Raw genomic sequence first — 15099 nt, forward strand, 5'->3', positions numbered from 1 at the left:
TCAAGGAGTATTGTTGCAGGCAACGAATTACTTCATGACTACAGTTCATTAAATAAAATGTGAAACACACCTGGTGGGCTAATGGAGGTCAAACGTATAAGCAGCAGCGTGAGAGTAAGGGGATGTGGCAATCAAAGACAAAGCCACATCTCGCCTCTCTCTGACAGGTTAATGAAACGCCTGCTGCTAAGTGTTGGTGTGGTGCGACTGGGCTCAGTCACAGTGAAGCTCCTCCTGTAGTCTGGAGTCAGCGGTGTGACAGTGTTGTATCAGTGTCACTGAGGGCAATCATAACATTCCTTTCCTCCGAGTCCAAAGGTTGTTTTAAATTCCCTTGGCAGCAGAATGCTTTAGGGGGTCAAACACACCAAATCTCCGAACAATGACGAGCCAACTATCAGTTACATCACTCACCTGTAATCACTGGCCGGCATTAAAAGCATCTTTTTTTCTCTGTTCTGCATACTTGACTGCGAATGCTTTTGAAAAGAGTATAATGTAATCTGTGCCGCAGATATCTTCCGCTTTTGTGCATCTATCCAAGAAGTGAATGGTTAGGCCTATCAGTTTCTCTCTGGAGGTGATGTATACGCTCCCCAGGACAATGCCACAAACAGATGAAGGCTATAATATGCTGCCCATTCCTGCTCTCTCAATTTTCAGGGTTATTTTGTTTTCTTTTGGAAAAACATTTTAGGTGCTGCCAACTCTTTTTTCCCTTGAGGAAGAGGTAGACGCTTTAAAAAAAAAAAAATCAAACTTCACTACAACCTCAGGATAACTGAACAGTGAAACCACACGGGCCACAAACAGAAAATATAGCTGAACCAGTGCAAAGCAGAATGCACATAAACTGAGCCAAATGTACAATTTGTATGGCTTTGCTTCTTATCCTTTTACAAATCAGCTTAATCAATAAAGTTGTGGTGCAAACACACGGTGGAACAACATAAATCCATGTTAAAGTAACTGATGGGAGTCATGAGACATAGAATTTCCATTTCAAGACATATCATTCTGACATTATCTTCAAGATTTGAAAGTTTTTATTCTTTGACTGTGATGTGTGTCAGATTATCCACCTGGCTGTCTATCTGTATTACTCTTTCATTTTCACTCTGACACTTTGAAGAATAAAGACACAGGGTTTAAATACATCTCCCAACTGAATAGGAATTCTTCACCAGATGTGCAACAGATAGTGTCAATCTAATCTTTCAAACTTATTTACTGAAAAAAAAAAAAAAGATGATCCTTGCAGATTATGATTTAAAATGAGCTTTGAGGTAAGCTTAACTCTCTTCTCCAAACTTTCTTTTAATTATTACATTTCCTAGGGGAGGGGGAAAAGAAACAAGAAAAAATTAATTTAGAGAGGTGTGACCCTTTCAGAAAACAAGAATTCTTAAGTGATGGAGCTACAAAGATTAAAACAGACATGCACGAGGAAGAAGCCATTTGAGTAATTGCAGAGGGACATGAAATGGGCCAGTTAGTATATTCTGTCCTACTTTATCAGGCATCTCCAGCATTGTCCATAGGGAGTTAACTTTTAGACTGTTTACTGGCTCAAAGGCCAGGCATGCATCTGAAGCCACATAGGCAAGATAATGTATCCCAGGCTACAAAAGCAGGCAAATCACTGTGCATTAAGACTGGACACACAATAGACAACAATGGCTTGCATAAACACTATTTAGAACTATTCACATGGCATTGAAGAGATGGGCGTCGACTCACTATTGCTGCAAAGCCGGCGCATTGTGCGGAGGTGAAAAGAAGTCTAATGAACAGGAAGCCTTATTTGAGAGAGCTGACAGTAACCATACAACAGCCGCATTGTGCGCTTGCCACCAACCCTGTGGGTCTCTACATTAGGAGAAATGATGAGAAAGTAACCCGAAAAGACACAGTGGGCCCTTGGACCCACGTAAATGCAACCAGACAATAATGGGGGACACAAGCTGTCCCCACCTTTACCCAAAGCTGCACGTTTACATGCACAGAACATCAACCGCTCCCATGGCCAAGGATAAAAGCCCCCTGGCCAGATGGAACTTTGAAGTACATTTGGGTTAGTTTACCACCAAAGACTGCAATTTTAGTGCAGCAGCAGTTAAAATATATGTCATACATTTTAAATTCTATCAAACTCTGCAGGGGAAAGTTGGAAATTCTTGAGTTTGGTGCACTAGGCCTCCTACACACACACAAACACACACACACACACACACACACACACACACACACACACACACACACACACACACACACACACATATTCACACTCACATTATGCCCCCTGCCTCAAGCTTCATCAATCTCCCACAAAGGGATGACATCACCAATAAGCATAGCCTTTTATAGCTTTAAGCAATAAGCCTTATTTACTGATGAGATAAGCCCTCTGCTATTGTCTAGCCCTCCACTTTTCTTCTTTCTCTCGCAGTTGAAGAATCAAACAGCACTTTTGGAAGGTGACAGAGCATGCCCAGGATTTAAGGCTAAAGCATGCAAAGAGGTTTCCTATTTGTGGCCTTTCAAAGAGCCACATTAGCCAGTTTAGTTCCAAGTAGCAGGGGCAGGTAAAATTACAAAAACCCAGGCTTCTGTCAGATCGCTTGTTCTGTCTCTTTAAGTCTTGTTTTCAATAAATCAGAGGTTCCTCTTTACGATCTCAAAGATTTTATTAGAAATGAGATTTTCCTTCTGTGGATAAAAACTGAATGGAGTTACCCGCTGAATGGTAAATATACCCACACTGTGCAGAGTTTGAAACAAACCACAGGCTGGAGAGTTTACGAGGCATAATCATCCATTACATGTGTGACCTATAATTACTGTTTGTAGCAGTAAGTCGGCCAGTCCGTCAGGCCAGGCCGGGGTGGTCACTAAACTGCTGAGGCACCATGATACAGTGCGGCTGATCAGACCTCACGTGTGCATGTTGGGACGAACCGCTCGCAGTTAATGTTTCTGTTTTTCTGTGAAGCGGGATCAAAGAGACGCTGCTAGTTATAAGCCCTCTAATAAGTTGGAAATCAACATTTGGTAGGTCTCACTTTCACAAAGTAAGGATGGAAAAACTAGGTCTGCCTCGCTTGTTGCGACAATCTAGGAAATATCGCATCAACATATTCCGAATTGAGGACCTATTTTTAACAAGATAAAAAGCCATTTTCTACCACACTACAACCAGTGTCACCACACGTATCTTAAAAACGTGCCATTTGTTGTTTGTTTTTCTTAGCTCTACACAGAGTCATGTCAGGCCTTGGGAACTTGTCAGATATTCAGTTTGTAGTCACTTTACAAAGGCTGAGCGCAGAGTCTCTGGGGAATCGCTCCAGTCTCCCCATCTCCCCCACCCCATGTCACCAGCTAGGAACAAAGCCGCCATAGTCAATTCTCCTAATTTCACTGCAGCCTGTCGAAATCCTGTTCTCCTTTTCTCCTTCTCTTCAACAAGTACTTTATGTTGGGATCAGTCAGGTCTGAGTCGCCCACAAAAACCTGAGGCTCTCGCTTCATCGTCTTTCAGCACCAAGTTTGACACTCCCCAACTCCCTGCCATTCAGGCGCCTGCACCATGCAATTTGTTTCCATTTGTCAAACAGCAGTATCCATCACAAAGGAAAGTGCTGGCACAACAGAAAGTTTGTGAAAAACATTGTCTCCTCAACCCAAAATGGCCTTCAGACTCCATATTTATTGGCCCGTAACAAAACAACCTTAAACAATTTGCACCACTTTCAGTACTTGTTACATTATTCTCTCAACTGACAATAAAACATCTTTAGCTGCACAGAACATGTATCACACCCTCAAATCAGCACCGACGTATCACTCCTCTCTTAAAGTGTGGATGGGCTGAACGCTACAGTGTGAATTCATCATTTCATTCACTGCCTCACTGCGCATTGTGCTGACTCTTATTTTGTGTTTTATTTCTTTGGGATTAAACTTCATTGTGTGGACAGACAGGTTTCTCAGACATTTATTTATTAAAGCTATATCAGCACTATGTTGACGGCATTGCTATTTGCACACCTATTCAGATATGTCTTAAAATGCCGCTATTATTGGCCGACGTAGGAAGGTATCCGGTTAATAATACTTATTGTGCAAACTTTGTTGTCGCCATTCTTGTGTTGGCTGTTATCGAGGGGAGAGCAGAGAGGATATATGCTGACTCTGATGTAGATAGTGCCATGAGTATTCCTATTGTGGCAGCTGCCGTGTGGTGCAGTCCCTGATAGGGTTTCGAATGCTGTCAATGCTGTGTCAGGTGCATTAGCACCTCAGAGACCCATGATGCTCCAGCTGCTATGAGCCTGTGTCTCGCCGGGCTCTGGCCGCCAGCCTGACACCCGACACAAAGTAATCACAGATCACAGCGTTTAATCACTGAAACAAGCACTCCAGAGGACCCCACTGTCAATATCCCACTCTCTCATTATCTGTTTGGATTGCACATCCACACTGTCAGATAAACAGAGTGGAAAATTAAGATTAAAAATATGGTAATTTCATTTCAAGCAGCAGGCTCCTCTCACTGGCCCATTATGCTATTGATTACCTCTGAATTCAATTTCTCTTTTCAATGTAAACTTTAATCTATTCGCAAGCCAACAATTCAACTCCCCGGGGGCTATTTGAGAGTAAGTAACCATTTAATATGACGCTGGCTGAAGATTCACTGGCTTTAATGAATTGTGTAAATCACTCAGCTTTTAAAGGGGCTGATGTCCCACAGTTCACGACCCAAATCTGGGCCTGGTTAAATGCTGCCTTTTATACCAAGCTAAGTGTTTACTGACAGCCGTCTCTGAATGTGCAATCAGCGGCTCTGCTCTTGTCTGTATGGGGGCGAATTAACAGCTCTTTTCTAATTGAGCTGGTGATGGCGAAATTACATTTTAATTGGGACTTAATGGTCATACTGCACCGCCGACATGTTACTTTTCCACCATGAAACTGAATTCAGAAGTCACTTGACTCAACAAAATAATCACTGGGTTGTTTTCCTTAACCACTTACCAATTTGTAGCATCTTGGTCAAGACCAGTTGTAACCGCTAACCTGAAGCAAACACACCATTCAGACATCTGAATATAGGATGAGCAACAGTGGGAGGAAATGGTTCGTGAGTCAGAGTAACGTGAGACGATGTTTGAAACACAAAATGAAGACAGTACTGACACATGCAAGCAATTCTCTTTTATTATATGCAATCTGAATTTAATTTGCTGCAAATTAGAAGTGATCATTTGTATCACTTATTTATGACTAAAGCACAAACTCCATGAAAAATGACCTTTAACACGCAATTAGAGTTAGAAACACATACACAAATATACAGAAAACAAAGCCTAAAAAAACACATGGCTATAAATAGTCATACTATATTTCATATTATTGCCAAAGTAAATAGTACTACGTTTGTAAAGCAACAACAGCCCACTTATCAAAAGAGGAAAGAGAGAAAGCTGATATAACACTGAGGCAATAAAAGTAAAACTTCGGACATTTCTTGGTGTCTGTCATTAACATTGCCAGTACATGACATGTTACATTTCCACTTTCCTGTTCTTTGCTGACAGGAGCTGAGGTAGACATAAAACCACTATCGTCAAAGTGCTGGAAGACTACTCAATTAAAACAGTGCAATTACAGAAAAAAAAATCAATTGTCTGATTAAGGCACAGTAATTGCTGAAAACATTGGTGTTTCCTCTCAGGTTCTCCTCATCTTTTCAAGCATTATCCAAATAATAAAAAGACCTATGAGACAATATTTGCCTTAAAAGAATAATTTAAGCCACCAATAATTTATTGCACCAGGATTAACACATCCAGTATCTGCACTCCTTTGAGCACCAGTGCAGGACTGAAAGTGCCCAAGAGGCCAGAGCATACATACATTAATGTAGCAGGGTGCAATCAATGAAAAGCCATGCAGTCATACTCTGTCAATAAAGGCACATCCTGCCTCAGATACCTGTCTCTTTTCCGCTCCAGAGCAAAGGACAATGCCAATCAAACGAAGCACACACTACACTCGGCCTGCTGGGAGTCTAAAGACATTTTAATACACAGCAAGGAGTCTAAGTATATCTGGTAAAAGATTTGGTCAGTGATGGCAAGTGTGAAGGGCCATAGCGACTCTCCAAACTGTCAAAGAGATGTCTCGCAGATGACACGGATGTCCTTGGCACAGCGCACGTCTGCCACTCGCTTTTTGTTCATGTAAACCTGGAAGCGAATCAGTGAAGCAGCGTCACAGAATACAAGCGCACAGTCGCATCTAAGCTACGATCTGTTAAGGTGTGATTTATGACAGATCCAGTCAGCGCTGGGTGAAGGGATTTGTCACCCGCTGAAGCATGCAAAAGTGGCTTATTTAGCCTCATAAACAACTGTGAAATCCAAGGGAGAAATATATAATCGCTGAAATTATTTGTTTTATTTCAATCCATTTTTACCTGTGTGCCTGCTGAAAGTGTCTGTGGAATGGTGATTTCTTAATACAAAGAGGCTCTGACAGACCGACGATTTCAATAACAGAAAGTTGAGTGAAAACGAGGCAAAAGTGGTGAAAACAGCTTGGCCTCAGCATGAGATATACTGTCTACTCCGGGATTCTCTTTCGACACGGACAAAGGAGCTGGAGGTTGATATCAGATTATTGAATGTATTTAAACCTTGACTGACAACTATAGAAACTTGACACACAACATGTGGACCATCTCAGTATTTAATAAGTGGTGCTAGACAGTTATGGATGCTGCTGTAATCTGATCTAAGGAGAGCACCCTACAATAAAGAAAAGAAAACGTAAGGGCTTGAACAATGTCACTACCAATCCGCCAGTGTGCAGGGTAAGACGACACCAAATAATACCACAGTGTGCTGAGTCTTTGAAATCAGTATTTTACTCATTTCACTCCTCTGGCTGAGAAGATACAGTTCCGCTGATAAATTTGTGCGAGGGACAGAGAGAAAATGAAATGATGCCTACTTTTTCTTATTTCACAAAGACCTGTTTGAAGTTGCAATATGGTATCTGTAGTCCCAGACAGATGCACATAAAATGGAATTGAACAATGAATAGCCGCCTCTTATCTGTTCAGTGTCTGAAGGGGAAATACATCACAAATGAATTTTACAGGGAAGAAATATGGACATTCTCTATTACAGTAATCCCCATAGAAAGTTTATCCCAAATCGCGATGAAGTTAAACCCAATATTTCCAAAGAGATATAGTGCAAAGAAAGCTGCTTTTCTAGAATCATCTCCAAAATGATCTCAAAATTACATTATGAGGAAAAAAAAAGGATTATACGGGGAGTTTCTTCGATAAAATCTGAGGATGTAAATCTACAAAGGGACAATTTCTCTCTTGAAATTAATGTTATGGTGTTGCAATGCTCCAAGTAGGCACTTTAAATTAAAATGGTAATCAAGTGTCTTTGCATTGTCAGGGTTATGCACATCTTCTCTAGCTTGACTGTATTATTTTGGAGGTGAGCAATGAAGTCTGGAGTTAAAGGGAGAGTCTGGGATTAGTGTGCCACGGCTGGACTCTATTTAGCGACAGGGGACAGGTGGGTGTGGTTACCTGTTTGGCTGTGTGCAGCAGCGAGGCGGCCTCAGCTCTGCCTGTCTGTTGGACCATCTGGTAAAAGAGCCCATCCCGGTTCTGGAGCAGCACATATGGCTGGTCATACTCCTGGATCCTGCCGGCAGCCAGAACCTGCAATCACACATACAATGCTGGGTGTGTGCAAGTGAGTGTGTGTGCCATCACCTGTATACTTTACTTTGGGGAAAACTGACATTTCAGCTGTTTCGCTGCTGAGTGATGCATGCAGACAGTGCAAGATGAATGGGGAAACAGTAGTTCTGTGCACACAGGAACCAACCATTTTATGTGACTCATGCAACAACAAACACAGGTGCCTGTTTCTGCTCGACAGGGCCACGGACAATGAGCGTAGTCTGTTAGCAGTGTGAAAGTCAGGTACGCTGACTCTGACAGACTGAAGATCAGTGATTTATCCATGTATTTATCCTGGCATTTCAGCGGCTCAGGGGTGGTCCTCAGTCAAATCCAACAATCACACCTTGAAGACACTCTAGAAAATTACCATCATTTCTGTGTCATCACATGCCATAAAAACCACACAAAGAATAGTGCCAATACAAGCAGTTTGGAAAAGACTACAATTATATCACAGACAAATTTTAACAAGCTCGATCCCCTTACAGCGGTAATGAGCAGTTTGTTATGGCTAAAGCCCAGTTTCAGGGAGTGTTTAGTATGAAAGGGAGACTTCTGCAGCTGCTGTCATAATCGACAGTTTAGGAGCAGGATACTAGGAGATGGAGTTTGTATCTTGGAAAACAGTTTGTGTCTAAATATGGCACAGCTGAGGATTTGGACAAGGCAATTCAGGTGGGCCCCAATTTAGTTCTCCCGGAGTGTGTGACAATCTGGGGGCATTTAACACGAGTGTAGGTGTGAAACAGTCCCCGCTGTGCGATATTTGGCTTTTCTCAGCAACCCCCTCGGTGACCGAGCAGTCACCAGGTCGTGCCCTGTCCTCCATAGACGCTTAACAAATGCTGCCACAAATGGCACTAATTGGCACCTCTGCAGGCAGTAGCAGGAAAGGGCCAAAGATCAAGTGGCACGAGCGCAGGCTCAATAAGAGGGAACGCTGTGAGGGAGAAATCAGCCCAGCTGTTGCAAAATAGGGCAAGTGAATTAAAACTCTGCAAAGGCTGCGTAGCAGGCTCCTTGCAAATAAAGGAAGAAGTGTTTGAAAGCTCTGAATCTCTGGCGTGTTTGACAATGTGAGGGAATGAGAGGCGCATGTTATACCATAAATTCTGTGCACAACAGGAGCTCAGTTTGATGTTATTGAGAGAACAAGGAGGGTTTCTTGAAGTTTATGAAGGGATATCACAAACAAAGACATTATATTTAATGTTTTACTTCATCGACTTCACTGATTTTTGTAAATATCTGCTTATTCTGAATTTGATAGAAGCAACACATTTCAAACACGTTGGGACAGGAGCAACTAAAGACTGGGAAAGTTGTGGAAAGCTCCAAAAACACCTGTTTGGATCATTCCACAGGTAAACAGGTTCATTGGTAACAGGTGATAGGATCATGATTGGGTATGAAAGGGGCATCCTGGAAAGGCTCAGTCATTCACAAGCAAGGATGGAGCGAGGTTCACCTCTTTGACTGTATAAGACTGTATAAAGGATATTAATACATGGGCTCAGGAACATTTTATACAGTGTACCAACTTTTTGGGAATCATAGTTGTATATACTGAAACACTGACTGAAGAGCTGGACATTGGAAGTTTACTGTGTTCTTACTTACCAGTATTCTGTCACAGTCGATGATAGTGTTGAGCCTGTGAGCTATGGTGAGGACTGTACACTCTTGAAACTTGTCCCGGATAGTCTGCTGGATGAGGCTGTCAGTTCTAAAGGAGCAGGGAACACAACACCTCAGCACAAAAAAACGCTCTTCCCATACACCCTTGGGCAGGGATTTTACTTAACACAGAACAATAGTTCATCAGCAGCGAGGTATGTGCAGTCGTAGGCATAAAGGATAAAGGATAGCAGAGCTCCTTATGTTAACAAAAGTAGGTTCAGTTTATTTTGACTTTCATTATTGGCAGTTTGTTTTATTAAATATTATTTTGTCTTGTTTTGACTTATGATAGTGTCTGACTTGATTCCACAAAATCTTTTGTTTTTAAAAATCACAACAATAGTGTAATTGTTCAATTTTGGGGTTATTTACTGGCTGTTCACTGCAGTGATGCTCTGATCAATCAGCCACTCTGTCCAGCAGACTAATGATAAGCTGCCTGCCCTCGGTGTGCTCCAATTCTCCAATCATACGACACAGGGTTTCACTTGTGTGCTATTGATTTATTTGCACAATAGTATCACTACACATCTTGTAGTGGCACTACAGCTTTAATGACTAAAAAATATTTGAGTGCCACCAGTTTGTGGAGAACGAGGGACACGTGGAAAGGACTGTTCAACCCTTGGTGAAAAATGTATTACTCTGAGATTCAAGTGTTGCCTGACCTTGGATCCACATTGGCTGTGGCCTCATCAATGATGAGGATGCGGTTTTTCCGGAGGATGGCCCTGGCCAGACACACCAGCTGCCTCTGGCCCACGCTGAAGATAGAGCCTGACTCTGTGAGCACCGTCTCCATCTTATTGGGCAGGTCCTCCACCACGGCCTTCATCTGCACCTGCAGAGAGGGAGAGCAGAGCCCCAACCCTTCATTACTCCTGCATAAAGGCTTCCTGTGGGGATGTCTTTAAAGAGCTATCCAAACACACCCATTAACCGCCTGGCACAATGCAGGGCCAGGTCCACTGATGACCTTGGCCAGTGCTCTCTTGTGGCCAGCCTCTAGCTTTAATCCAGGCCACCAAACCCATTCAGAGGCAGGACCAGGAGCTGAAGCCCTTCACTGTGGGGGGAGCCTTCATCCTGGTTGGCCTGACTGCCCAAACACATCTCCCCCAGCACTTTCAATAGTTCCCAGTTACAAGCCGCACATTGAGCTGGGCCCCATGGCCCTAATGGGATTTCCCCCCATGACTTGTGGCGAGCAGGGAGGCTGAATGGCAGCATTGTACAGGGGGACAGAGGGATCCCCCCCTGGGCCGGCGAGGGGGAATCATTCAGAGCCACGCTGGAGTACCTCTTGGAGTGCATTCCACAGGTCCTCATCTGTGTGCTGACTGAAAGGGTCCAGATTCTTCCTCACGGTGCCCGTGAAGAGAACTGGGTCCTGTGGATAGATGGATATAGAAAGAGAAGGCCGTGGCCAGTTAAGATAATGACAAGGGAGAAGATGTATGAAAGGGTTAAGACAAGCTTTATAGAGTGCCGCTAGGCAATGTTTGAGGGGAAGATGTTCACAAAGGGCTTGCTCCACTCAGGAGCTCTATTCAATGCTCTGGCCAACTATGCTTCAATAAGTTGATCTTTTTACTTGGAAAACCAGAGCTGTGCTAGGTTGTCTAAATATATAATATGACACAAAAAAGGGCCATCTAGTCACTGTTACCATACAAAGAATTTCATACAGTAGCTGTGTTAGAAGTGATAATCTCAAAATGTCTGGCAAAAGTAACAGCTTTACTCTGTCAAACGCACAAGCATCCGTCAAGAGGGGTTATCGCATCAGTTGACTACCCTCATGAATGGACTGCCTCAGATCTCAGACAGCTAGGATGTCCGAGATATGTATTTACGGTGAGCCACACACCTGTATCAAGGTTCAGCCGCACAGCCATCTTTAAGAGAGTAAATAAAGCCCTTTATTACAGTGCAGAGGAACGAGCCCGCAAGTCCACAGGCACTCTTCCAACATGCCACTCTGTTTGTGGTAAACCTGATAAACGGGAGCAAGCCGGCATCTAGCCATGACAGGTCAGATATTTATTCATAAATCCTGCTGCGATGTTGAAGTGATTTACTGAACACTTACTAGGACTCCCCCAGGACGTCATACAGAGACCATCTTGCCTCTCCCAGTGCAGAGCTGCTCTAGATAAGCTCTGCATGTTGCATCATTTGCACATTGTTTCATCAGCGAACAAATACAGCTGCCTTCCTGAATTCATAACACTTCAAAGGTCATAACGAGCACATTAAAGCTTTAATGAGAGATAATCAGAGCAAAAGAGGTGACGCAGAGCAGCAAGCAGCTGTCCATAACAAAAACTGATGGGCTGTGTCCTCTTCACAGTCCAGGCGATGCGATAACTCCAACTTACTCAAGATATGAATCTAACCTCGAATCAAGATAGGAAATGTTCACCTAGCAACTGTCAGATTAGACCAGGAGCGAGAGTAAAATACACAATGGGTCTATAAGTGTCCTGCAGTCTGAATGTGACTCACGCCTTCATTTCTCTCTTACAGGTCAGCTTCCAAGTGACAGCAACACAGGCATGCACTCATGTGTGTAAGCACACAGATGTACAGTGTACACATACAGCACACACCCCTCAAACACAAAATCATGCTTCAACACACCGTCATGTAGGTCAGAAGATTCAGGACTAACTGTTCAATTTTCATCCAGAAAAATAACGCTTTCAGGAGTTCATTCCTGCTACCTGTGCCCTAGAAAATGTTCCACCTCTTTACTTCCAATGAGCTTTTCCCTCTGTCACCAAAATACCGCCTTGTCATTAAGCCAGCTGAAGTCCCAATTCAAACTAGTTTTGTGACACACTTTAATTGAGGATTCAGTGTTAGGTTGGGAAAAACTGCTTTCAAGCACAGCTTTCCATACACCGATTATGTGCTCCACCAATTCTAAGCCCTCTGTTTGCCACAGAATTCATTTTTTTCAGAAGTCATTCCTGAGAATTCAATAGAAACTGAAATGGATCCTTTTTTAATGCCATATGCTAATAAAAGCTTATCATAATCAAATCTGTGGGTGGCAAATAATGAAACTCCTCACTGGCAATGTATAGTATACATATCACACTCGCGCAAAATTCCACATGAAAAGGTAAGGCAACTAGCAATTTATATCAAGATTTTTTTCTGTGTGAGAGGCTGACTGAACATCTCTTTATCTCTGACGTCTAGCAGGAGAATAAAAAGGCTTTCAGATGAATTTGTGTAAATCCAAGAGGCTTTTCGGCGTGTAAGTTTGCAAAACTAAGAGCGCGCTCCAGAGAAACTCTGCTCTTCTGCATACTGGTGAGACTTCATATCATGAAAACGCCATCCAGCATGTGATACAGATGGGCGTGCAGTTAAAGTTCTGACTCGTAACCTGCCACTTTGTGCAAGTCTCTCCCTCTAGGAGAGGCAGAAAGAGTAAACAAAATCACATCAAACACACATCACATCCATCTCAAACTAGTTTGGACTAGGAAGTAAAACTTTATCTGAAGTAGTAGCGATGCCAGAAACCTATCAAATCCACAGAAAAGCATTAATGAAACTGTTTTTGGGCATCTTGGCTGCACCCTAGAAATGTTTGAGACTTGGGCAAAGTGACGGTGTACAGGGGGACTCTGGCTGTGAGGATGGGGGAGACTTCTTCTAAGCAGCTTTCCCATGTTTGGGGGGTAGAGGGCTAATCCTCTGTCAGGGATGGGGAACTGCTCTCTTCACAGTACAGGCCGTGGGAGTCTTCTCCCCTCCCTCCACTCTGCTGACACTCACCCGCAGGCTGGCATTTTCTTAATGCCGTATCAGTTTCAACAAGCGGAAATAAAGTTAAACTGTCTCAAGGCATCCGTTTGTCTCACTTTCAGAAACCCCCTGAGAGACGACTGTAATTCTCCTCACTTGTTTTAGCTTTTTAAAAGCCAGGCGTATAAAAAAGGGCCAAAGCATGAAGGTGTCTGTTTCCAGTGTTCATCTGACATTTCTTCTCAATCATGAGGAATCAAAGAACCTTACAGAAACCTTCAAAGCAAAAGTCCAGCAGTTTTAGAAAGGACCAAGAGTGCAACAATAAATGCTGAATAATATCATGCTGCAAGGTGTACTGTACTGACGTTCTAAAAAGCGACGATATGGTTCCACCTGAAGCTAATCTAATTCAACTGTACCCACTGGTTACTGTATGTAGTTTCAAGTGCCAAGACACAACAGTTGAGACTGAGGACAGTTTAAAAAGCACACCTGTGGGATGATGGACATTTTCTGGCGCAGGGTGTGCAGACCGATCTCAGACGTCAGGAAACCATCAATCATTATTCTTCCCTCGGGTTCTGCCAGCCGGAACAAGGCAGAGATCAGAGAGCTTTTACCAGCACCAGTGCGCCCAACGATGCCGACCTACAGTGGAGAGATGAGAGGTATTTTCATTTCTGCCAAATTCACAACAAAGACTAAACATTATCATGCTCATTCAGGTTATTAATCATACTAATGCTTAATGTCTTTTGTCACTGAGGAAACATGTCGTATGGCTTACTACAATGGAACCACTTGCATTGCATGGACATAAATAGAGATTGATGGAGAACATCCAGAGGCTGCAGTTTTTTTGGCATCTGAGAAGCCTTCAAATTCACAGATCTGTTACTCAAACTGGACTTCCTGTATGGTATTTTTTGTCTCTCCAATAGCTGAAGCAGCTCTAAAAGGCTTGACATACAAATTAAGTATTAATCAAATTAAAACTTAGACCTGATGATGGTGTCAGATGAAATGTTTTTCCTCTGTGTCTTGTGAAAGAGCGGGGTCACCCTGCCACTGCTGTGGTGTGAATACCTGCAGGTCTGGCCAGTGCCTCCTGTAAAACCCTTGCATACCCACATCATGCCATGCACATGCACCGCTGTGTTACACACAGAGACCTAAAGAGGACCTGCACAGAAAAAGAACCAGACCTGACCAAACTGCTCACAGTACTTTTTCAGGCTGAATGCTGAGCATACTCAAGTGCAAAGCCTAAAACCAAATGGAAATGGTGTCAGTGATGGCTGCACGAGGCAAATCATTATTTGTTCCACTGAGCTGGGCTGCTGGTGCCACACACTGCTGCCTGCCAGCACATAGGCTTGTTATATGCCATTACACAACCAATGGGCAACCTTTTGTTTAGCCAGGGGTTTACCAGCAATACTGCTTGCATAACAAAGAACCGCTGTGTGTGCCTCATACCATGCAAACACACAGCGAGGATGCAACAATGAGGATTTTCTCCCTCTTTGTCTATTTTCTATTTAGGTGGACGGTAGAAAGGACGAAGCTTGATGACCAAGGATCTAAGTGGGCTTACACATTATTAGATGTAGAGAAAGGGGCACCGCTTAGATCTCATCCTGTAAGTACATCACAAGAGTGCGCATGCAATAGCTCTCTCTCTGAGCCAACAGTTAAGCTATCTTAACTGACAAAATTGAGGGAGAGCTGTCCAGAGGGATGAAACAGCTCCACGTGAAGGGCCTCACAAAACACAGGTGATTATCACATGAGGGACATAGGAATGCACCACTGGATGCCTTTAACTGGCCCTGGTAGGACACCTTTCAGAAGAGGAAACAATCTTT

General features: G+C 43.2%; 1 protein-coding gene across 1 annotated transcript in view; it reads right to left on the reverse strand.

Annotated features, from left to right (window-relative positions):
- Positions 1-5205: 5205 nt before the first annotated feature.
- LOC139340546 (ATP-binding cassette sub-family C member 4-like) overlaps positions 5206-15099 on the reverse strand; it is a 34950-nt gene continuing 25056 nt past the window's right edge. The window contains exons 26-31 of the mRNA XM_070976432.1: positions 13724-13879; positions 10764-10853; positions 10132-10304; positions 9404-9509; positions 7622-7756; positions 5206-6254 (exon numbers count right to left, since the gene is read on the reverse strand). Of these exons, the coding sequence (XP_070832533.1) occupies positions 6177-6254; positions 7622-7756; positions 9404-9509; positions 10132-10304; positions 10764-10853; positions 13724-13879 (738 nt within the window). The 3' untranslated portion in view covers positions 5206-6176. The remainder of the gene's footprint in view (positions 6255-7621; positions 7757-9403; positions 9510-10131; positions 10305-10763; positions 10854-13723; positions 13880-15099) is intronic.

The sequence above is a fragment of the Chaetodon trifascialis genome, chromosome 12 (assembly GCF_039877785.1).
Source record: "Chaetodon trifascialis isolate fChaTrf1 chromosome 12, fChaTrf1.hap1, whole genome shotgun sequence".
Taxonomy (NCBI): Eukaryota; Metazoa; Chordata; class Actinopteri; order Chaetodontiformes; family Chaetodontidae; genus Chaetodon; species Chaetodon trifascialis.